A 24,711-nucleotide genomic window follows, 5' to 3' on the forward strand; every position below is an offset into this window, starting at 1 on the left:
TCACCACCATCATCACCATCACCACCATCACCATCACCGTCCTCACCATCATCATCACCACCACCATCATCATCGCCGTTATCATCACCATCATCATCATCACCATCATCACCTCCATCACCATCATCATCACCATCACCACCACCACCATCACTATCGCCACTGTTGTGGGTCAAATTGTGTCCTCCAAAATCATATGTTGAAGTATGAAGCCCCAGGACCTGTGAATGTGACCGTATTTAGAAACAGGGTCCTTGCAGATATAATCAAGTTCAGATGAGGTGATACCAGATTAGGGCGTGCCCCTAATCTAGTGACTGGTGTCCTTATGAGAGGGTCATGTGAAAACACAGAGATACAGAAAGAAAAGGGCCATTGACAATGGAGGTAGAGATCAGAGTGATGTTGTCTACAAGCCAAGGAGCACCAAGTACTTCTAGCCACCACCAGAAGCTGGGAGAGGGGCACGAAACAGATTCTCCCTCAGGGCCCTCAAAAAGGACAAACATTGGTGAAACCTTGATCTCAGACTTCCGGCCTCCAAACTGTGAGAGAATAAATGCCTACTGTTTTAAGCCCCCCAGTCTGTGGTGATCAGTTATGTGGCCCCAGGACATCGATAGAATCATCATCACCACCATCACTATCATCACCCTCGTCACCTCCCCACCTGTCACCTCAGGGACCTTCACGCCAGCAGCGAGGGTGGGCAGATGGGTCTCTTTCTTTCTGTTTCATGGATGAGGAGATTGAGAACAGAAATTATCACCTGCATTTCCCACATACCTACCTTTTTGTCAGGTGCCATCTAAGTACATCATAGGGATGGTTTACCTGTTACAAGAACCCTGTGAATTAAGGACTAAGAGTATCCCCATTTTACAGACGAGGAACCAGAGGCTCAGAGAAGTGAGCTAGCCTGCGATTTGGGTGTGCTGACTCCTGGGCTGGGCACCTCATTACCACTCACCTCCAGCACATACTGTCCAAGTCAGCAGTGGGGCTGGGCTTTCATCTTCAAGGTCTCTCTCACATGCCCAAAGCTGCCACTAAAATCCCTCTCGTGGCGCATATGCCCTTTGTGGCGAGGCTGAGACCTCTGGCTGTTGACCCAATGGCTCTACCTGTTGGCAGCCACCCAAAGCACCCCTTTGGAACCCCGGGCATCTCACGGAACACCATTTGAAAACCCTGATTTAGTCCCACCATGGTACCTTCTGGATAAGAAGACGGAGGTTCAGTGAGGGGCAGTGAGGTGCCCAGGGTGGGGCAAGTCATGTTTGAACCCAGACCTGACTCTCTTCCCTCAGCCTTCATGTCTGCAGTGCCATCTTCTGGAACATGGGTTTGTGAAGGAGGAAGATGGGTGACCACGGTGGCTGTTTGGGGGTGAAGAGTCCTTCTGCCATCTCAAACACTTGCAGAATCCCCTCCACCGCTAGCCTTGCTCACCTGGGACTCCTACCAGGAACGCCGGTTCCCTCCTTTTCTCCTCCTGCTCACCCCTGACCTCACACCATGTTTATCCTTCAAAGCCCCGTCTGCCCCAATCTTCCTCTCACCTTGCGTGCCCAGCACCAGCCCGGAGGAGGGGAATAAAGGAATGAACGAATGAACCCGGATGAATGAATCCATGTGTTAACAGATGTCAAATAGGACTTTTCTGTTGCCTAGGGATCGCAGCCAAACCTTTAAAGCTGAGAATGATGCCCCATATTCAAAAGAGAGCCCCCAGCTACTGCCGAGAAAAACTTACTAAAAGTGGGCAGAGCACGCCAGGCCACCATCTCCCCAAGCCCCTGCCAGCCTAAGTTTTGGCCTTGAAGAAGAGGGCTGTGGCTCCTGCCTTGTTCTTATAGGGGGAGCTGAGAAGATTCTCTCATACTTAGATATGAGTGGGCCCCAGGAGAACCACCTGTACAGGTGGGGGCCTGGGATCTGCACTCTGAGGCTCTGGGAGGAGAAACGGTAAGAAACAGTCACAGAGGGACTGTGAGCATCCCCAGGTTTGGGCTGTCCAAGGAATCCCCAACCGTAGGAAGTACCTGCCAAGTGAGGAGACCAGGTGTTCGGGGCTGGGGAATAGCATCGGGGTAGGTTGGCCTGGGGACAGTCCCCTCAGAAGACCCCTCCTATCACTGGCACACCCACATCGGCCAGCCTGCACGTGCACAACCACAGAAAATGCACCCCCCAAACATACACAATTTTACACCCAACTTCAAGGCAATCTTGAGGTCAGACAGACCTGAGTGAGAATGGGTCCACCTCTTACTACCTGTGTGACCTATGGCAAGTAACTCAACCTCTCTCTATGCCTCCATTTCCCCATCTGTAAAATAGGGATAAAAATACCATCTCAATAGGGCTGTTTCGGAGGATTAAATCCATTAATCCACATAAAGCGCTTAAACAGTGCCTGGTTCAATGCACTGCAGCTGCCTTCATCATCTCCATCACCATCATCATGTGGGCCCCTCCTGAAACCCACCCATGGAGCCTTCATGAAAAACCTTTGGCCTAGGGCAGCGTTTTTCAAACTGCATTTTGATGGGTCACAACACTTTTTTAAAAAGAAAAGAAAGCATCAAAGAAAAAAAAAAAAAGAAGAGTATCTCCTAGCAGGGAAAGGATACTTCAGTTAAATATATTTATATTTAAATAGATACCCACGTATGGAGGTACTGAGTCACAATGTGAAGTGCTTTTCCTACCATGGTTCCTGGTCAGAAACAGTTGACAGTCGTGCTCAGCCAGCTGGGGCGGCTCCTGCCCGAAAAGGCTGAGCTCCCAGCTCTGCAATTTCTGAAGCCCTCAGACTCTGGGCATCATCAAAGCCCCCCTCTGGCTGAACCAGGGCAGAGTGACTGCAGGGAAGGCTGCAGCTGTCTGGGAGCCGCTCCGAAAGCCAAGCCTAGTGGTCCTCCCAGGAGCCCAAAGCCCCGTCGGCCTCCGGGGGGAAAAAGCAACGGGTTTCTGGCACTGCCTTCCAAGTACAAGATCCATTCTTCAAAAATCTAATCAAATATTTACAAGACAGGATGAGGCCTCATCTGCATGGAGAGAAGGCGTCTGTTAGTTCCTGTGAGCCACAGCAAGGGGTAGCTTCTTGAAAGAGACACTTAGAAATGTATCAGAGACCCCACAGGCCCCCACGCAAGCCTCCACCTGCCCCAGCTTCCCCTCACCCAGTACTACTGAGCCTTCCCCTTGGGGTGGCGTTTCCCCATAGATACACCTGCCTAGTTCCTGGAAATACACCACCTCCAATCCTGGGAAGGTGGAATCCACCCTGTCCCTGGGGAGACCCTGAGAGCTTGCTCAAGGTACCGAGGTTGGCATCAGACATCTGGTTCTGCCCCTGGGCCGGCGACTTCACCTCTCCCAGCAGGATAGTGATGCCTATGCCCCCAGATCTTACCCCATGAGGGCGAGGGGTCCTTCTTGTGAGGTGCCATGACCCTGACACAGAGGGGAGGGAAAAAAGGAGAGAGGCAGGAGGTTTAAGAGGCTTAAATTATACTTCCACTATGAAAACTCCTTCTAAATACCCAGGAGCTCCATCAATGGGAAAAGGGGAGGATCTAGCTTTTATGAAATTTTAGAGGGAGCAGGAAGAGTCAAGTCATTCATGCAAACATCCAAAGGAGCTATTTGCCAGGATGGCCCATGGGTTGGGGAACACCCTCGTCAGGCCAGGAGCTTTCTCTGGCACAGCGGGAGAGACAGACTCTTCACGGTGACCTCACCCTCCAGAGGCTGTAAACATCTCGGCCCCTCCTGTGGATGTCCATTCAGGTTTCTGCCATGGGAAGAGGAGACAGAAGTGTGGTGCCAGGCCTTCTTCGAGGTAAAGTGGGCCCCAGATGCTCCCAGCATTCCGCGTCTGGTCACTTGACCTCATCTAGCAATGCCCTTTGGGGCCAGAGCTGAAGTCCAAGGCTGCTCTGGTTTCCAGACAGATGACAGGACAGGCAAGGGCTCACAGGGCCACCCAAGCAGCCAGGGTCCAGCCCAGCCCCTAGTGGCCCACCCACCTTGGGGGGCAGCCATGGTCTGAGACCGTCAAAGCCCAAGACGGGATGCCCGGGCCCTGCGAAAACCCGGTGCCCGTCTCCAACATGACCTGGTGCCTGGACCCAGGCTCGCCACGCGGAGGGCCAGGAGCCCGATGTCTGCACACCATCCAGGACATCGCAGACCCCAAGGAGGTCAGATGAATCAGCATTCCGCCTGAGCAATGGGAGGTGGCTTTATGTCCTGAATTTCTGTCTTTCTGTTCTAAAGTAACCATTGGAATAATTTTCTTACAGAATGATAGTTGCCATGGCAACCAGAGCAAATTTTCCTTTTCTGAAACAGATGTCTCATTTAGTTGAAAATTAGAATGTGAACAAACCCATGGGAAAAATTAATTCAAACTTTAACAGAGCGCTGAATACAATGTAATCTCTCAGAGGTTAACCCCTTAACAGCTTTTTTGTGCGCTTATGGTAACCTTCGAATCCAGTCTAATTAAGCCCGCTTAGCCAATATAAATGACCTCCTCGTGGCCAATCATTAAACGATTTCCCCCTGAAGCGTGAATCCCAGGTCCCCCAACGGCAGACGGGAGGGGGCGACGCTCGTCTACAAAGAATGCTAAAGCCGAGTGCGCTCTGCTGAGCCAGGTAAGGCGTTTGGCCCCTGGGCGGGGGTGTACCCAGGGGTCACCCAGTTAGCATGGGCTCTGGCCACCCCATTTCCCGGGGACACTGGGATGTGCAGGCGGAGGAGGCCTGGAGTGCCCTGGGGTGGGGCTGGGCCCAGTGGTGCACCCAGGCCAGGGCGCGATGCCCGAGGGCTGGCATCCGGAATTCCCTTGACCGGATGCCGAGGGGCACTGCGGGGACACCAAGGGGCACCTACACAGGCACAAATCCAGAGCCTCTCCACTTGCCCCCAGGCCTCACACCCACTCTGGGGGGCAGCTGCCATCACTGCTCCATTTCACAGATGCGGACACTGAGGTGTGGGGAGGTACAGAGACTTGCGCAGGGTTCCCTGGTGACCAAGGGACACAGCCGGGGCTCAAACCCAGACAGCGGATTCCAGAGCCTGCGCTCTTGGCCTCCAGGTCAGAATTATGCAAATAGGACCAGGAACCCAGCCACTTCCACATCTCAGCTCAGTTAACCCTCAGGACAAAGTCCTGGGAGGCTCCCACTTTAAAGACGAGGAAATGACAGCACAGAGAGGCCAAGTGGTATGCCTGAGGGCACACAGGAGGTAAGAGGGACCTGGACCAGGCTTCCAGGCTCCTGCATCCTATGCCCAATCGGTGGCTGACCCAAAGAGGACCCTACTGGGGAGGCCAGGCCTCTTCAATGGCAACTGGCTGCCTGCCCCTCTGAGCAGCTCCTGAATGTCCCCCGCCAGGTCCCAGCCCAGGTCCTGGCCCTGCTAGGCCCCCTCTGAGCCTGGCTGGACAGACAGGAAGCAGCTTGTGACTCTGGTTCCTGGTGTCCCACCTCTCAACTGTTCCCTTTAGGTGACTCCTCTACTCCAAAGCCTTCCATGGCTCCCTGTGCCTGGAAGACAAGCCCAGACCTCATGACCTTGGGCTCTGTCCCAGTCCACTTCTTGGACCATCCTGCTCAGATATCCCACTGAACTCACCACATTCTGGCCGCAACAATCCTGTTTGCTGAACACTGCCCAGCCTTTCCGTGCCTCTGGGTTTTTGCTCCTGCTGTTCCAGCCATCCTAAAAGCCCTTCTTAGCCTCTCCTCAGACTATATGACCCATTATTTGTTAAGGCTTGGCTTAAAGGCTCCCTCTTCCAGGAAGCTTCCCCTGATCACCTCTATCCCCCAAGCACAGGTGACCCTCCCTGCTCCGAATCCCCTCATGGTGGCTCTCTCAGGGCAGGTTCAGGTCAAATCGTCCCTAAATCCCTCTTGCCCAACAGATGGCTGAGCCTAAGTGGACTCAGGGAAGGTTGGCTCACGGTGTGCATGAATGAATGAACGCATGATGGAATTAATGGCCAGGTACTCTACCTGGCAGGCAGGCAGGTGGGATGAACTAAGCATTTGCCCTCTCCTCTGTGCACCCTCCCAACGGGAGCCCCCACCCTGGAGCCCCTGGAGTCATGAAGCCCCGGGACCTATAAGAAGCACAAGCATGAGAACAAACAAGAACTCTCACGACCCACTGAGCACCCCAGTCTCTCCCATCCCCCATGACCTGCCCAGGTGGACTCATATGCCCATTTCACAGATGAGACCTCAGAGGTAAGGCCAGGCTCACTGTACTCACACCCTCAGCTGCATCCTAGCTCACCTCCTTCGGGGGACCTTCCCTGCCTCCAACAGGCAGCCCACTCCCTAGGGTTGGGGGTTGAGGGCAGCTGCCCTGCCAGGTAGAAAGGGACAACCTCTTATGGCGGACCTCGTGGGCCGGGTGTTCTCACTTCCGCTCCTTATTCTATGGGGGCGAAAGCTGTGGTCTGAGTGGGGCGGTGACCCAACTCCCTCCGAGAAGCTTCTCTCAGGGATGGCTAATACTGAGAGCATCTCAGATGAGGGTACCACATGTCACTGGCCCCAAGAGCTGCCAGGGACACTCTCAGCACCCCAGGGAGGCTGTGCTCCCATTCTGCAGCAGGGGAAACCGAGTCAGTGACCCACCAGGGTGGCCCAAGCGAATTCACCCCCACAAGGGGTCCCCGGACACCTGGGGACATCCCACAGTCCGAGCAGCTACCGCCACCTGCCCAGCTCTGAGGGAGAGAGGTCTGCCTTGTCCCTTGTCCCTGCACTGCCCCGAGGGGGAGCCTGAGGGAGCGGCCTCCACAGCAGGGCCAGCTCCACCCGCCCAGGGAACGTGGCCACCAGTGAGGGGGCAGGGCCGCGCAGGCTGGCGACACGTCCCCAAGGACTGCCAATCACACACCTTGCCCCGCACGCAACAGTTCCGGCAAGTCAGCAGCAAGATAAGTGGAACCGAAGAATGGGGTCCTTTGTCATTCCTAATTAATTTCCCCTCCTTCCGAGGTGCGGAACCATTCATCTTTTGTTTCGCTGGGACCGCGCAGAAGGGAGAAGGCAGACAACTCGTTTCAAACATTCATCTCATGCAGAATAGTGCGCATATGTGTTGAGGGGCCCTCTGTAAAGAAGATAACAACAACGTGAAATCAAGAAAGATAAGGACAGGGACGGGGCAAAGGAGAGAGAGTCCATGCGAGAGAGAGGAGTGCATGCATATGCATGCGCACGCGTGTGTGCTGTGTGCGTTATGCGTGTCGATGTGTGTGTGCATGCATGTGTGTGTGCGCTATGGGGGTTGTGTGAATAGGTATGTGCGTCCATGTAGCTGTGTGTGTGCACGTGTGTGTGGTGTGTGGTGTGGAGGTTGTGTGTAGCTGTGTGTGTGCGTCATGTGAGGGTTGTGGTGTAGGTGTGTGCATGTGTGTAGCTGCATGTGTGTGCGTGTGTGTATGTGGGGGGGTGTGGTGTGGGGATTGCGTGTGTAGCTGTGGGGGGGGTGTGGTGTGGGGGTGGCAGATGAGTGTGTGTGCGTGTGTGTTTGTGTAGCTGCATGGGGGTAGGGGTGGGGGGTGTGTTGTGTAGTTTTGTGCATGTGTGGTGTGTGTGTGTGGTATGCGGTGGTGTATGTGTACGTGTGCCTGTGTGTAGTTGTGTGTGTGTGTGTGCAGTGTGGGGGTGGTGTATGTGGGTGTGTGCATGTGTGTAGTTATGTGGGGGTGGATTGGTGTGTGCGTGTGTGTAGTTGCGTGTGTGTGGTGTATGTGTAGTTGTATGTGTGTGGTGTGTGCATGTGTGTGTAGTTGTGTGTATATGTGTTGTGTGTGTAGTTGCGTGCATGCGTGTGGTGTGTGTGTGTAGTTGCGTGTGTGTGATTGTGTGTGTGCGTGTGTGTGTAGTTATGTGAGGGGTAGATGGGTGCGTGCATGTGTGTAGTTGCTTGCATGTGTGTGGTGTGTTGTGTGTAGTTGCGTGCACGTGTGTGGTGTGTGTAGTTGTGTACTTGTGTGAGGTGTGTGTGTGTAGTTATGTGGGGGTAGATGGGTGTGTGCGTGTGTGTAGTTGCGTGTGTGTGGTGTATATGTAGTTGTATGTGTGTGGTGTGTGCATGTGTGTGTGGTTGCGTGTATATGTGTTGTGTGTGTAGTTGCATGCATGTGTGTGGTGTGTGTGTAGTTCATGCATGTGTGGTGTGTGTATATAGTTGCGTGCCTGTGTGCAGTGTATGTGTGTAGTTGCGTGCATGTGTGTGCAGTTGTGTGCATGTGTGTGGTGTGTGCATGTGTATTGTGTGTGTAGTTGTGTACGTGTGTGTACATGTGTGTGTAGTGTGCATGTGTGTGGTGTGAGCGTGTGTGTAGTTGCGTGCATGTGTGTGGTGTGTGTGCATGTAGTTCGTGCATGTGTGGTGTGTGTGTGGTTGTGTACATGTGTGTGTGCATGTGTGTGTAGTGTGCATGTGTGTGGTGTGAGCGTGTGTGTAGTTGCGTGTGTGTAGTTATGTGGAGGTGGGTGGGTGCGTGCGTGTGTGTAGTTGCGTGCACGTGTGTGGTGTGTGTAGTTGTGTAGTTGTGTGAGGTGTGTGTGTGTAGTTATGTGGGGGTAGATGGGTGTGTGCGTGTGTGTAGTTGCGTGTGTGGTGTATGTGTAGTTGTATGTGTGTGGTGTGTGCATGTGTGTGTGGTTGCGTGTATATGTGTTGTGTGTGTAGTTGCGTGCATGTGTGTGGTGTGTGTGTAGTTCATGCATGTGTGGTGTGTGTATATAGTTGCGTGCCTGTGTGCAGTGTGTGCGTGTAGTTGCGTGCATGCGTGTGGTGTGTGTGTGCAGAGACAGCACAGCGTAGGGCCAGGAACCGTGAGGAATTTCTTCCCGACATCAAAATGCGTCAGCTGCGTGTGGCGTGTGGGGCTGACAACTGTCAGAATCCAGGGAGGAAGGAGAGCGGGTGTGAGCAGCAGCGTCACCCTTGGTGGTGGCCACGCCGGGTCCCTTGGGGACAGGCTGGGCTGTGCCGGCTGGCTCCCGCCCTCCGGTCACGGTCACGGCCCGAGGGAGGTGGCAGGCTCAGGTGGCAGGTGCGGCCAGCCCCAGAGGCAGGCTGGCTCCGCGGCTTCCACTGAACCCAGGCCATTCCTGACCCGGTCTGGGCTCAAGACGGCGGGGGGGGGGCAATAGCACCAACGTCCCTGGTGCCCCAGCCCAGGGCTCTGCGTGCCCCCCTCATCTCGCCCTCGCACAGCCCTGCGAGGGGAGAATCCGAGTCTGATTTCCCAGAAGCAGGACTCAGAGCTCAGGGAGAACACGCCAGGGCCAGGGCCAGGGACCCAGGGAGCCCCGTCCGGGCTCTGCAGCCCACAGCAGCCGCCCGAGGGACGGGGCCAGGGGCCGGCGGGAAGCAGTGGCCCCTGAGGCCGCCGCCGCCGGCCGCCCCGAAGCTGACCAAGTCCGCCCACTTGGGCTGGACCCCTGCGCTGCTCTGCTAGGGCTGAGATCTCGGGCCAGGTCCTCGACCCAAGCCTCACCTTCCCTGTCCATAAAATGGGATGAAAACAGTCCTGTCTGCCCCGATGCTCGGCAAGTTAAGCAGGACGATTCTGCAACAGCTCCCGGGGGGCTTGCGGACCCAGGGGGTCTCAGATCTCAGCTACAGAAGAGGAGGGAAAGCCTACCCCTCTGGCCTGAAGGAGGAAGAGGAAGGCCACAGCCTCGCACTGAAACCACCTAGAATCGCAAGGGGTATAGTAAGAGACACAGCTTTAGAGGCACAGGACTGGCAGCCTGTGACCCAGGGCACGTGGGTCTTCGTGGCCCTGAAGTAACCAGCAGGGAGCCTCAGGGGGTTAAGGGGAGGGAGCTGGGCCTGTGACTCACCCTCTGTAAAGCTGGGCCCCCAGAGGGCTTCTGGGGACAAGGGGAGAATGGGCCAGAAAAGGCCGCCACTGGCCACAGGGAAGCAGGATGCTGCACCAGACGGAGGAAGATGCCCCTGACCTCCGGCCTCCGGGTGGGTCCGCGAAGCCCAAGAACTGGAAGTAAACCGTCCACGGTTGTGTGCACCCACAGACCGGGGCGGGCACAGTCCTGTCTGAGGGGCTGCCCAGGACGGCCCCAGCCAGAGCTTCGCAGAACACGAGCGTGCAATCCAAACGTCCAGTGCCCTGAACACCTTGGACAAGTATTGGAGGGAGACTGAAAAGTAAACGTTTTTCAAACGAATAAAAAGCTTCTCTTAAGAGAAAGAGCGAAGGATTCTGGGTGAGCGGCTGGAGTTGCACCAAGCCAGGATTCCTGGCGGGGGCGGGGGGGGGAAGGGCCTGAAGCCGGGGGGCTGTATCGAGCAGGGCCGGCGTCCCTGTGGCCCCAGCAGCCTCTGACCGCAGCCGGGCACAGCAGGTGCCAGGCTGCCACAGGACCCGGGCCTGGCCAGGGTCCCAGGACCTCGGCCACGTCCTGGCGAGAGCTTCTGAGGGGCTAGGAAGAAGCCAGGGTTTCACTCTATTCGCCTCTATTCTGTTTTCTCCAAAAGACCTATTTGATGAAGTTTAAAAAAGAAACCTTTTAGCATCTCTCTGTACCCAGTTCAGTGGGCGGGGGGTGGGGGGGTAGGTGCCCTCCATCCTATCACCCAGGCCCAGCCCAGCCCTCAAGCACTGGGGCACCCTAAGCAAGTCCCTTCACTTCTTGGGTCCCAGGCTCCTCAGATGTCCAGTGGGGACGAAGGTCTAGAAGATTACAAGCGACGGGAGCACGGGGCCTCGGGGACAGCCGTGGGCACAGTTACTATGACAACTGTCCCATCGGCAAGCAGAGCCTGGCTCCCGAGGGTCCCAGCCTTAAAACTCCCAGGCGGCTCGGTGCCTGCCCCCACCCCACCCAGCAGGGCTGCCCTGTGCACACAGGGAAGGGAACGAAGGACATGGAAGGCTCAACCCCTGCCCATACCCCGTCCCCGGGGTGGCTCGGTGGGCAGCCCCTGCCTGTGCAGAACACCCTGATCTCGCCCCCCTACCCCCGTTCTCGGCAATCCAGGCAGCGAGCTGCAGAGGGTTAGACCGTGAGTGGGACCACCATGTGCTGAACATTTCCTGTGTGCCAAGCAATTTACGCACACAACCCCCTGGAATCCTAAGAGCAGCCCTACAGGGGGGGTTTTATCCCTCCTGTCATTTCACAGAAAGCCAAGATTCTGACCCAAGATTACCAGGCTGGGCCCCGCCCGCCAGCAGGGGTGTCAAGCGGGGCTTTGTCCGGCCCTGGCGTTTAAAGAGAGCTGGTCTCCGAGGCCCCGGGCTCCCTGCGAGAGGCGCAGGGCACCCCGCACTCCTGCCTGCAGGCAGCACCAGGCCTCCAAGCTGAGCACCAGGATCCGCGCCCAGACGCCCGGCAATGGCCGGCAGCCTCTTCTCAAAGTTTAATGTCTCAGCAGGTTTATATTCCTTCTTTCAAAATACCAGAAGTAATTAGACCAGATGGACGAGCTGCATGCCAATTTCACTCCCTCCCGCACTCCTGTTTTGTTTCTTTTTTTTAAATCAAGGCCATTTTCAGTTAAATGAGAACAAAAAAATGTATCCAAAACCCATAAATGAATACAGTATGTATACAGAATTTTTTTCCAACACTCAAGATTCTGTGACAGCTGAGCTCTTCCTCTTCCTCCATGGCTGGTTCCCACCCCTTCCTCTAAGATGCTCTACCCAAGGCTCGGTGCCGAGTCTGCTCCTGAGGGGACCAGACGTGGCTTTCCTGTGACTAGAAAGTCACAGTGCCCTGGGGGCGGCGTCACAAACACACCGTCTCCCACGAGACTCGGGACCGGAGGCCTGCAGTGACGGAGCCTCTGCTGGCGTTGGGGAGGGCATGGGGTCCAGAGACGGGCGGCAGGCCTTCAGCCTGGGGGTGAGGGGCAGCAGGGTAACCAGGGAGGTGGCAGGGTCAGGCTCTGCTCTGGAGGGACCAGCACTGAGGAGGAGAGGTGGAGGAGGAAGGACCCTGGAGGCGAGGAGCTTGGGGGAAGGCCCGGAGGAAGGTCCCAGAAAGACACAGGAACACCACGCCAGACCAGGCCTGAATGTTAACTGAGTTCCCACAGCCTGGCATCTGTCACCTGTCCATCCATCCATCCATCCATCCAACCATCCAAAAAACATTGATTCTGATGAGCCAGGCGCAGTCCTAGCGCTGGAGTGAAGACTACAAAAACAGAGTCACGTTCCTGTTCTTGTGGAGCCTCCAAAATTCTAGTAGGAAAAGAGGCATGACAGAAAGCTACTGCTAGAGTCATGAAGACCGCGTGGTCCTGGAGCTAAGAGGACCGAAGGAGGGGGAGAGGCCCAGACACGGAGCCCAGGCGCGAGGTGGAAGTGGCTAGTGCAGGGCATGCCAGGAGGGACAGACTGTCTCCGCTCAGTGCTGGGCCAAGCAGGCATCCACGTGGAGACACCCAAGATGGGACCCCTCCTGCTCACCGTCGACACACTCACTGCTGGCAGGTCCAACCCCCACGCATAAAAGGCTAAATAGCAAAGCTTCCAGAAGACAACATGGAAATATCTTCACAACTCCAGGGGATGGGAGATTCCTTAAACAGAACCCAAAAAGCACTTACCACAAAGAAAACCACGAATATGTTGGACTACCCCACATTAAGAACTTCTGGCCATCTGAAGTCACCACTGAGAGAGAGAGTCACAGAGGACGAAAAGCCACTTGTCACATTACAACAGACAAAGGGCTCCCATTCGCAATACACAAAGGATCTCTACCAACCAATAAGAAAAAGACAGACACCCAATTATTTCCATTAAATGGGCAAAAGACATGAGCAGTTCACAAAAGAAGACACCAAGTGGCCGACAAAAGATGCTTGGCCTCCCTGGCCATCGAGGGAATGCAAACCACACTGGGAGGCCAGCAAGCAGAACGGACATAATTTAAAAGCCCTACAATACCAAGTGCTGGCAAGGACACAAGGCGAGGGACTGCTGGATGGGGAAAGAAATCGGCATAACCACTTTGACAAACGGTTTAGCGGTTCCCCTAAAGAACCGCAGAGCCCATGACCCGCCCCCTCCATTCCTAGTGGGGGTGTGTGTGTGTGAGCGTGTCATGTGCATCCGTTCAGGAGCACGGATCTCTGTACCCCAAGAGACGCGTTCGAGAACGTCCACAGCAGTAGTATTGATAACAGCCCCAAAGCCAGGGTGGCTGGGTTGACAGAAAATGGACGAATAAGTTGAGGTATATTCATACGATGAAATCCTACGTAGCGTGGAGAAAAGACCCAATTACACCTGCCCATGCTGACATGTGCGGGAAGAATCTTGAAAATATAATATTGAGTGTAAAAAGCGGATGCAATGAACATCCTGTTCACTGTGAACTTCAGATAAACAACAAAGAATTTCTTAGGGTAAGTCCCAAAGATTGCACGGGACACACTCATACTACAGATTATTCTCTCTGCCTGACTGCTGCAGGATGGGGTTGGTAAGGCACCCTGTCACGGGGCAGGGCAGGGGCATGGCAAGGACTGTGGGGGACAGGCATGCAAGCATGGGGCCGGGAACTGCCCTGGGCCAAGGCTGGGTCAGCACAGGGTGTCAGATGTTATGGACCCCCCAACCACCACCACCTTCATCCTGAGCACCTGGACGGCGGAACAGGCCTGATCCATGTCTGGGTCTCCAGAGCCCTGCAGGGGGCCGGGCACACAATGACCTTGTGGCCTTTGGAACGCATGGCCCAAGGAAAATTTGGAAGGATTCTCTCTCCCAAGCCCCCACCCCTAGTAGCACCGAAAGGACTCTCCCTGACCCCCCACCCACACCCCCGAGAGCATGCCGGCGCATCCCTCTGCAGGGGAATCATCAGCGCAGGCAGAGGAACTGGGGCCCTCTAAGTGGGGAGGGGTTAGGAGGATACCAGGCCCAAACACAGTGGGTCTGTGCTTGCACACCCCTTGTGACGGGCAGCTCACCACTCAGTAAGGTCACATCACCTCTCTCCTGGGCTCCTGCCTGTGGGACGGTCTTCCCGCACTGATGAGAGCCTGCCTTTGTCACTGTCTTCTGTGCCCCTGCTCTGCCGGCTAGGGTCACACTGAACAGGTCTCCCCCTCAACCTGGGTCAGCCCTGCCCACATGCTCCAGACACCACTGCTATTCACACACTCATGGCTAGAGCTTTATTCAATCCCCGATCCCCCCACTGGTATAATTACGCTTCTAAAGCTGGAGAGAACATCTCCTGTATTCTCCGTGTTAGTCAATGTGTTGGAGAGCAGGGAAAAGAAAGGGAAACCCAAACATCTGAACTTAGTAATCATCACCACCATCTTGGCCAGGCTACCCTCCTAATGAGCCGCCATATGTCCAGGCGGTCGGTGCCAAGGGGCTGAGTCTCAGCAGACAGTTGGGGGGTGCACAACCCCTGCACCAGGCAGAATCAGCAGCAGGACCAGGAGGCGCTGCAGCCGTGAACACCTTCCCAGGGGCAGCGTCACCTGGGAACAGCACAGAGGAGCCTGGCGGGGCAGTGTCCCCTTGTGCATTTGGGACACTGAGGCTTGGAGACGCATGACTCAACAGGTCAGACATGGAGTGAGAGTCAGAGCCTGGGGGCACCCCTGGTGTGTCTGGGTCCAGCGAGCATAGACTGACAGCCTGCACATATGAGTGCTGTGTCCCTTTTGGACCTCAGCTGTGCTGTGTGGGTTCCCAACAGGTTGATGACACAGGGTGACAGGATGACACAGGCAGAGGGACCTGTGACTGAGAGCTGAGCATCGGCCTCCAGAATGCCCACGGCCCTGCCAGCCTCCTGGCCCTTGCCTGAGCTGTTCCCTCTGCCTATCACACCCTTCCCCCGCCCCCCACCTGCATAGCTGCTTGTGTCCCCTCAGCCCCAGCCCCTCTCCTAGGAGAAGCCTTCCCTGACCCCAGCTCCCAGCCCCTCTCCCAGGGGAAGCCTTCCCTGACCCCAGCTCCCAGCCCCTCTCTTCCTGGCCCTTATGGAATCAAGGATTTGGCGGCTGATGTGTCTCCCACGAGGACATAAACCCCGTGAAGGCCGAAGCTGCCCCTGTCTGGTTCACAGCATGTCCCCAGGGCCTAGATCAGTGTGTGGCATTCAATACAGCCTCGACAAATGAACGAAGCAATTAACAGGAGACCACAAGAACACTGACTGGATCCACTGGCCTCAATATCCTCACAGAGCCAGTAAGACCCAGGTGCATCAGAAGGTTTTTTGGAGAACCAAGGAACCCATACAGACCCATTGTTCTGGGCCCGGAACTGAGTACATGTTCATACAAGGACACTGACTTCTATGCTGGAGCAGGAAGAGCCCAGACTAGGAGTCCAGACAACGAGTCATTATGTGGCCCTGGGCAAGCCACAGCCCACCTGCGCCTCTACTTGCCCTTCTGTGAAATGGGATAGAGTCCTGGCCCAGCCTTGGGGGTTGCTGAGGTATCAGCTGGAGTAGAGCTAACCCCATCCCGGCCTCCACCCCAGGAGTTCCCAGTAATAGTAATTACAACCAACCTCCAGGGCCTTGCTCTGGGCCAGGCCTTCATCTGGATGGGCCCACACAGACTTCACAACTGCCTATAATGTGGTAGTATCATTTCCTCACTCCACAGAAGGACCAGAGAGGCTAAGGCACTTGCCCGACGTCACACAGCTACATATTCATAGTGTCCCAATTTGAACAGCCCTTCCCTTACCAACCAACCGCTGGGCCATGGTTGTTGCTGTGACACCCAACACCTGCTCCCAGCCCCAGATGGGGCCCAAGGGAAATCAGGGCAGTTGCTGAAAACACCAGCCCATGGCCTGCATGGGGAGCATAGACAAGGTACCACTCAGCCCTCGGCATCGACGGCTGCCCAAACAGTATCCAGAAGATTCTGGGGGAGCCTGGCACAGAATGGGACTCAGAAATATGGCTCCTCTCCTGCCCCCTCTGCTTGCGGAAACTACAGTTCAAACCCCGCTCTGACAGGGAGCCCTCCTGGATCTCACCAAGGCCTCCTGAGGTCCCTTCTCTGGCCTAAGCCTCTCACTCCCGCACTCAGTACTAGGCTCCACATGGCATCAGGTAGTGGGTGTGCACCCAGCCAGCCAGGATGACGGGTAAGGGGGTCAAGGAGAAAGCAGTAAGGCCCCAGGAAAATTCTGGAACTAAAGGGTCTAGAACTATCAGGCTGGAAATCCCAAAAGCCAAAGGCAGTAGCCACTGGCAGCCCAAGCACAGGGTGGCTGGACCTCACTCAGGCCTCGGGAGCACCAGCACTTGGCCTCTAGCTGGCAGAGGGGACAACAGGGCTGGCCCAACACCCTGGCCCTCCAAGCACCCATGAGCCTGAGAGCAGACTGTCAAACGGGTTGCTCAGCCCCCAGCCATAGGGGTGCATACAGCTGCTCTGGGGGAAGGGGGTGGACACTGAGTGACACCTGCCAGTCCCCATCCCCTGCTTATCCTCCAGCCCACATACTGGGTTCTGGACAAGGCGGTGTTGGAAGGCTGGTCTCTGCAGCAAATAACAGCAATGGGGTCTCTGTTCATGAAGAGCTTATTGGTACAGATACCAGGCCCAGCTAAACCCTCCTGACACCTTCACGATCACCCTCTGCAGGACGTGCACTGTCCCTTCCATTATGCAGGGAAGGAAACTGGGGCACAGAGAGGTTAAGTGACTTACCCAGGGTCACACAGCTCATAAAAGCAGCAAATCATTCCTGAGCAAATTCAGGAATTTGAGGCCAAGATTTGAGCCCAAGCAGTTTGGTTCCAAAACCACACTAACTCCTATAGAATAGAATATCTTTTTAAAGGGTTGTGTATGTATGTGGACGTGCAGGGGTAAGGGGGTGTTCAAAATACTGGGCAAGGAGATGCAGTCCAGGCTGCCTGGTCTGGTACCTGAAGGCCTCCCCCTTGGCCCTCCTGACTTCCCTCTTGCACCTCACGCTCCAGTCCTTGCAGCATGTTCAGCCAGACTCCTTCTCCAAATCTGGGCTCCAGTGGCCTGCCAGGCAGATTCAACCGTCTCCTCTCCGCTCCTGTCCTTGGCACTGAGCTTATCATGTCCTCTAGTGCCCCAGTGGTCCTTGATCATCAAGACCCCAGGGAGATCATCAAGACCCCAGACACGATGAGGACCAGAGAGATGGCAGCAGGCACCTCCTGTGGCTCAGGGACAATGGGACAGCCCACATCTTCCTTCTGCCCCTTGAGGAGGCCTTGGCAAGATGGAACCAGGTCCTAAACCCGCCAGCAGCCTCTGGCCACCAGGTGTCACCACAGGGCATCCACCAGGCAGCCCGGGTTCTCCCAGACACACTGTGTTGGTAACATCTCTCCCCCAAAGTCCCTGCACCCATACAGTCCCCGTGTGCCCCCAAATCATCCCTCAGCCTCCCTGCATGTACTGCTCTGATGGTGCAGCTTCAGGCCGTTACCCCTCCATAGCTGTGAATGCCCTTCTCCTCCTTCACAGCTCAGGTCACCTCACCTCCTCCAAGGAGCCTTCTGGAATCACGCCACACTTTCAAGGACATGTGACCTCTCCCCACTGTGTATGGTATCCTCCTCACCCTGCCAGCACTTGGCACCCTGTGGCTATTGCCAGCTCTAAGTCCGCTAAGGGCCACTTGGCCTGTCCACCTACAGAATGGGGACAATAAATCAGTCTGCTCAGGGCTGAGTAAGAATTAGAAACAATGCTTATGGAGACTTTAGCACAGGGACCAGCTTACTGAATTTGCTCAGGAATGATTTGCTGCCCACCACCATCACCATCACAACTACCACCATCATCACCATCACCATCATCATTACCACCTCCACCACCATCTCCACCATCATCATCATCACCATCACCACCACCATCATCATCACAACCATCATCACCATCATCACCACCATCACCATCATCACAACCATCATCACCATCATCACCACCATCACCATCATCACAACCACCATCACCATCATCACCATCATCATCATCATCACCATCACCATCATCACCATCATCACCATCATCATCATCATCACCATCACCACCATCAACATCATCACCATCATCACCATCATCATCATCACCATCACCACCAACATCATCACCATCATCACCATCATCACCATCATCACCATCATCATCATCATCATCATCATCACCATCACCACCATCAACATCATCACTTTCACCATCATGATCATCATCATCACCACTACAATGGCCATCACAACCATCATCCCCATCATCATCCCCATCATCATCACCAGAGCTCTGATGGACACACTGACCATCACAAAGAAGAGTCATGACTCTTTCTCACCATGATCCCCACTGAGCCAGGGATGAGGCCTGATTATTCTGTGCACCCAACAGAGAGTAAGAGCTTGATATGTACTCACGATTGAAACAACCGCCATCCCCGACACAGTAAACCAGGTCTTCGGCCTTCCATGAAAATTACAACTGCCTTTCCTCAGCCTGGCTGATCACTCGTCATCCCTCACCCACACATCTCTGGTGTGTGTCAGGGGCATGGGCAATGGGGAGATTCTTAGCATACACAGTAACGGTTGAAAGCAGGGGTTCTGGAACCAGAGTGCCTGGGTTTAATCCCAGCTTTGCCCCTTCCTAGCTGCATGACATTTGGCAAGATCCTCAAGCTCTCTGTGCCTCAGTTTGCTCACCTGGAAACTGGGGATAATAACAGTAGCCGTCTGTATGTGAGACGAACAGCACAGAGGACACAGCTGATAGAACTACTTGCCAGTTAGATATGGGGGCCTGCCGGGGGCCACACAGGGGTGCAGGAAGAGCTGAGATCTGGAGCTCCCCAGTGCTTCTCCCAGCCCCACCTCCCCCAGCGCCCAGCCTGAGGTCAGGAAGGCACCCAGGGCGCACTCACCACGGCGAGCCGTAGATCCGGAAGCCCCGCACAGTGACCTCCGAGTCCTGCAGGTAGATACAGTTGGTCAGCAGGGACTGCACGTTCTCATAGTTCTCCGGCTTCAGCTTCGACACAGACGGGAAGTAGTAAAAGTCTTGCTTGATGAGGTCAGCCATGAACTCCTGGTCGAAGGTCAGCTCATGGTTGCCGGCAATCACGATCTTGTACTCGTAGGGCAGGCTACCTGCAGGGGTGGACAGAGACACGCAGGACACTGCTGTTGGCCTGCTGAGAGCCACCCCCCAGCGGGGGGAGGGCGGTGGGCGACAGGCACCGGGATCCCCGGCGGAGCAGCCCCCACTGCTCGCTCCCCCATCCATGCCCTCAGATCAGAGGCACGGCAGGAGGCCCATCCTCCTCCCTGCAGCCTGCCTGCTCCGGTGGCAGCTAGGTGACAGGCCACCAGACCCAGGCCAGCAGGAGGGCCCCTGGCCTCATCCTCAGGACTTACCCGCCTCGGGTTCCTCTGTCTGAGCCACTTTTCCCCTGAAAGGAGACCCCACCCCAGACCTCCAGGCCTGGCCCCCCAGCCTCACTGTCCCAGGCCACTCACCCCACGGGGGCCTGACTCGGGAGCCTCCACGCTCCAGCAGGAAGCACAAGTTCCTTGCAGAGCCCGTGTGAAACCTCTGGAGACCCCATGCTTTGGGGAAGGGCCTACCCTGACTGTCCAAGCCAAATGCAATCCAGACAAAGCTGTCTATGCAGAACATATGCTGAACCAGTAACAGGTCCTTCCAGCTTGGCTCTGTGCAGAGCCCCGGGCTGTTCTTCCACAGCTTCCTTCCTTCCCTTTCTTCCTCTGGGGCCCCACCTTGCAGATGCCCTGAGCGGGTGTGGGTGCTGTCTCCTGCCTGACACGGCTGTGGGCCGCCCCCCCACTACCACAGCCCCTCGGACTCAGTAAACCACCACCCCCACCCTTGGCCCCCACTGCCCCCCAGAAAAGAGCCTGACCCCAGACTCGGGTCTCTGCCTCCCCATCGCCCACCTGCCTCAGTTGCCGGGCTCCCTGGGCCTAGAGAAAAAGTTATGACAGTACCTGTTGGCCCCGATTTGGATGAAAATGTAATGTTGAAGCTGAGCCAACCCGGAGGCCCAAGTCCTTCTCCTGGCCCCTCCAGCCTTCTGTCTGGGGGGGGGCCCTGGGTGACATGTTGGGGAACCCTCCCAAGGGGCCTCAACCTCCCGGCTCCTGGCAAACGGAGAAGGAAGAGCAACAGGCCGCCTGGCTGCTGGAGATCCACCCTTCATAACGCTTATTCTCTGACCCCGGGTGGCCATGACCCCCACAAGAGTACACACAGCCGCAGTGCTCAGTTTGGGAGCCCGCTGGCTTCAGTTCCAATCCCAGCTCTGTCACCTCTCAAATGAGCAAGTCACTCAACCTCTCTGAGCCTCAGTTTCCCCTGACCACGGAGGGTATGCCTGGGGAATGCCCCTTCCTGGGAGCTAAGGACCTCCCTGCCCCCGCCCCCTCCCAGGAAGAGCAGGGCCTTCGTGAAACTCTGTATCCTCTGCCCTGTGAGTGTTCTGTCAGGAACCCAATTCCAGAAATGCCCCAACTTCTAAGGACCGTTTGCCTCACTGAGAACTGACGTCCACAATATCGGATCGGGTGGGACAGACGTGTGATCAGACTCGGCTCCTGATGGGTGATCTAGGAAGAAGTGTGCTTTTCCCAGCCCCGTGTGAGCTCTGGGAAGGGGCAGGGCGAGCCTGGTGGCAAACAATTAATCATGAGAATGATAAACAATAATACAACAATGTTTCGGGCACTGTAACTACAAGTATTGTATTCTAATGGCAAGGGAACAGAAGAGTCCAGAACGTAGTTAGAATCTTCTTTCTTGGGGGCGCCTGGGTGGCTCAGTTGGTTAAGCGACTGCCTTCGGCTCAGGTCGTGATCCTGGAGTCCCAGGATCAAGCCCCACATCGGGCTCCCTGCTCAGCAGGGAGTCTGCTTCTCGCTCTGACCCTCTTCCCTCTCGTGCTCTCTGTCTCTCATTCTCTCTCTCTCTCAAATAAATAAAATCTTAAAAAATTAAAAAAAAAAAAAAGAATCTTCTTTCTTCACACCCCACCCCCACCCCCAAGACCAGGACCTACACATCCTGTCTGGTCTCGAGCTCTGTGGCCATGGCAAGCGGCTGCCTGAGGGCCACCTGAGTCCCAGCCCGGCCACGGAGGGGGGAAGGGAGCAAGACAGAAGTTCGCCCAAAAACTGGCAGAAAACCATAATCTTGCTCATCGCTGCCTCTCCCGCCGCCCCAGAGTCCTTCACAAGTTTGAGAAAAGAGGGTTTTCTCCTCCTTGGCGTTTATCAACTCTGGGAGCCCCGACACAATGACAGGCTCTATGGCCTGGGTCCCAGACCCAGCTCTGCCACTCACCAGCTGTGTGCCTTGGTCTCCCCCGCCTAGAAAGCAGGAAGAAGAACACCCACCCCTCCAAACCGCTCTGGGGTTTCAGAAGACACTGAACAGAGACAAGCAGCACTTGGTATTCACAGTGTCAGCTTCCCCGGGCCCCCGTTTGCAGGCCAGACCTGCCCAGAGGCACATTTCATTTGGCATAACTTTTCTATTTGAATCTGGTTGCCAACATAAAAAATGCAAAAAAGTCCCAATAAAATGCCATTCTTTGTTTTCTAAAAATCGATCAATCAATTTTAAAATTTCATGCTCCTGGCTCAGTCAAGTGCTGAGTATCTGTGCCTCCCTTAGACCGGAAGCCAGTGTCCATCTGCCCCAGTCCCCACCTGTCCCTACTACACACACCCAGCCCACGTCACTCATTTTGAGGAACTGCCCACTCCTGGCAGGCCCCTGCCCCTCGGTGCTGCCAGTCAGGTGGAGGGGGGGAGCTCTCCAGGCCTTCTGCCTCCCCATCATGCCCACCCTCCTACTTCCATCACAGCCCACCCTTCTGGGCCCGGCTGAGGGGTGCAGAGTAACTGTTTGCTTCCCAAGCCGAGCCAGAGAGCTGCAGGGGCACGGGACCAGATATGTTTGCTTCGCTCGTCCCATCCCCAGCAGGTCCCAGCAGAAATCTGGCAAATGAAGCCGCCGAAAGCATCACAGGGCGACATGGAGCAGAGAACCCCTCAGCGGCCCTGCTCCGGCTGCCCGCGGGGAGGGAGGAGGTTTGCGGGGGCCTGAGCATCTGGGGGAGGGTCGTGCAGGACACCCCAGAGAAGACCACCATCTCCTGGACCCCATCGTGGGGCCAGCCACCCTGGGTAAAGGCTGACCCCTCCAATCCCCAAGGAACTTTCCAAGATACGCTCTGTAGCTGGGGAAAATGAGGCTCTCTGGTCAGGAACCTGTCCAGGTCCCACAGCAGTGAGCAGGGGAGGGGCCACTGGACATGGGTCCAGCTGATCCCACATCTCTGGGTCAGCGACTCCGACTCCTTCAAGGCCACCAGGCCACGGAGTCAGCCGGGGACTCTCGCTGAGCCCCTTCCCGCACGGCAATCGGAGGATGAGGGGTGGCCTCTGCCCACAGCCTTCCAGCTCTGAATCTATGTTTCGACTTCACGTCTCCCATCCATCCCACTCTGAGCACCGCCCCGGCTGGGGGAGCCCTGCTAATGTATTTATGTCCTGTCTCTGACTGGGGGTGTTACTTAAACTAATTAGCAAACGACTCCAACTATACAGTTTCATTTATTTCTGTAGCTCGGGACTACCGCGGACTGGGGAGTGAACACGGAGCTGTCAGCTCTCCCCTGTTCCTCCCCCCTCCCCGGAGGAGGGAACTGAGAGGCTTCTTCCCTCCCAGGGAAGAATGGATGGGGGTCAAGGCTCCTGTACACAGAGCCAGGTGGGGACAGGAGCCGCAACTTGCTGCCTGATACCCTCAAATACTGTCTGGGCTCTCCCTGCAGAGTGGGTGCCACGGCTCGGAGGCAGGGGGCACGTCCACTGGCAAACACATCAATGGTCCAGCACCGCGCCCCTCTGAGCTGGAGGTCTAGCCACAGACATATCTGTCTGGATGGTCACTTGGACCTGGCAACTCTCCAGCTGTGTATAACCGTCACAGATACCGAAGTATAACTCTCCCCATTTTCCATCTGGGAAAAGCAAGGCTCAGAGAGGTTGCCTAAGTTTACACAAGTCACTAATAAAGTGACTGATAACTGCAGACGGCACTGGACACTTGACAGAACTTGGGGCTTGGCCTCATCAAACTCATCCAGAACTGGCACCCCAAACCTTCATGCCCACTACCTCCCAGTGAGTGTGTGGGTGGGCGGAGGAATGGAGGATGGAGGGACAGAGATGGACAGATTATGGATGAACAGATGGATGGGGAGAGATGGATGAATACATTTATCAATCAATCCATCCATCCTGAGATAACTCTGGCTGTCTTCTTTATACCAACCGACCTCCGGCTCCTGGGTCCCCTCAACTTTCCTCCAAACTTTTTCTCCAACTACCCCAGCAGGTCATGTTTTCAGACCCATGTCCCTCCCCCACAACCCTGAATGTCCATCTCTGAATCTTCTCCAGTTGGACCTGCTCTCTCCCAGGTGGGAGTGGGGGAGCCAGAACTAAAGCTCTGGAATGGCCTGACCATCGTGGAGTGGTGTAGAGAAGTCCCCTCCTCTGTTCTAGGACTGCTACCTCTGTTGTTACCGCCTAAGGCTGCCTTAGCCTCCAGGTGCTCCCATGACCCTGCAGCTCTTACCAACCTGACTGTGGATAAAATGCCCACTGACCCGTCAGCACAGGCTTTCTTGCTTGGCTTCTGCCTCCCCTGCCTCTATCTAGGCCGTGAAGGTGGGGAGTGTTTGGGGACCTCAGTGACTGATTAACTGGAAGGGGCTTTATGGGTAAAACAGATGAGATGAACATAAACTCTTCAGCACACAGAGGGAATTAATGCTGTTCCCTCTGTCCTTCCCATCAGCAGGGAAGAGGGCTGGCCTGCAGGGGAGGGAGCACCTGCCTGACAAAGTGCCAGAAGGGCCTGAACCCCAGGAGAGGGAGTGTTCTGCAGGCGGGTGAAGCTAAGAGAGGGGACAGAAGGTCCAAATGCTTTTTCTTACCCACCTCCCCTCCTCGGCCCCTCAGAAGCAAAGAATTCAGTCAGCCTGTCCCCAAAGCCCATCAAGCCAGAAACTTGCTTTCTTCCCGGAGGCTGGGCCCCGTTGTAATACCATCGCCACCCTGGTCAGCTGTCCACAAGCTCGGATGGAGCATGAGCCCTGTTCCAGACCCTAGAGAGACACCATCAGGGACACCGTGATGAACGAGACTCAGTCGTGAGTTCAGTCCCAGAAGTGACACACGGAGGTTCCAGTCCACATCACAGAGGGGACAAAGGAGGAAACTGGAGCTCAGAGAGGGGACAGGCACTGCCTGAGGTCACACAGCGAGACAGCGGAGAGCTGGGACGTGAACCCCTGGTTCCCGCCTCTGGAGTGCTGGACATTGGCCACCCCAGCCTCTCGTGGGACATGCCTGACGAGCTGTGGACCAGAAAGATATGAGGACAGGTAGGAGGAGCTGATCATGGACTGGACAGGCTGGTTAGATGCTGGGCCAGGTGGCTGATCTCCCAACTGGATCTCTGAGAAGCCCCAAGTCCTCGTGGAAACCAGCCCTGCTTCCAGAACCACTGGGCGTTGTCCTACCTTTGTAATCTGCATGACAACATTCAGACCATCTTCCCCAAATACTTCCTTTC

At 55.7% G+C, this 24,711-nt stretch overlaps 1 protein-coding gene across 1 annotated transcript in view; it reads right to left on the reverse strand.

The window, feature by feature from the left end:
• The window catches only part of MPPED1 (metallophosphoesterase domain containing 1), a 62,594-nt gene that overhangs the window by 6,275 nt on the left and 31,608 nt on the right, over nucleotides 1-24,711 (reverse strand). The window contains exon 3 of the mRNA XM_045866756.2: nucleotides 18,968-19,193. Coding sequence (XP_045722712.1) covers nucleotides 18,968-19,193 — 226 coding nt within the window. The remainder of the gene's footprint in view (nucleotides 1-18,967; nucleotides 19,194-24,711) is intronic.

This window comes from Mirounga angustirostris, unplaced genomic scaffold, assembly GCF_029215605.1.
Source record: "Mirounga angustirostris isolate CCGP_5_RB_7025 unplaced genomic scaffold, mMirAng1.0.hap1 SCAF_5, whole genome shotgun sequence".
Classification (NCBI taxonomy): domain Eukaryota; kingdom Metazoa; phylum Chordata; class Mammalia; order Carnivora; family Phocidae; genus Mirounga; species Mirounga angustirostris.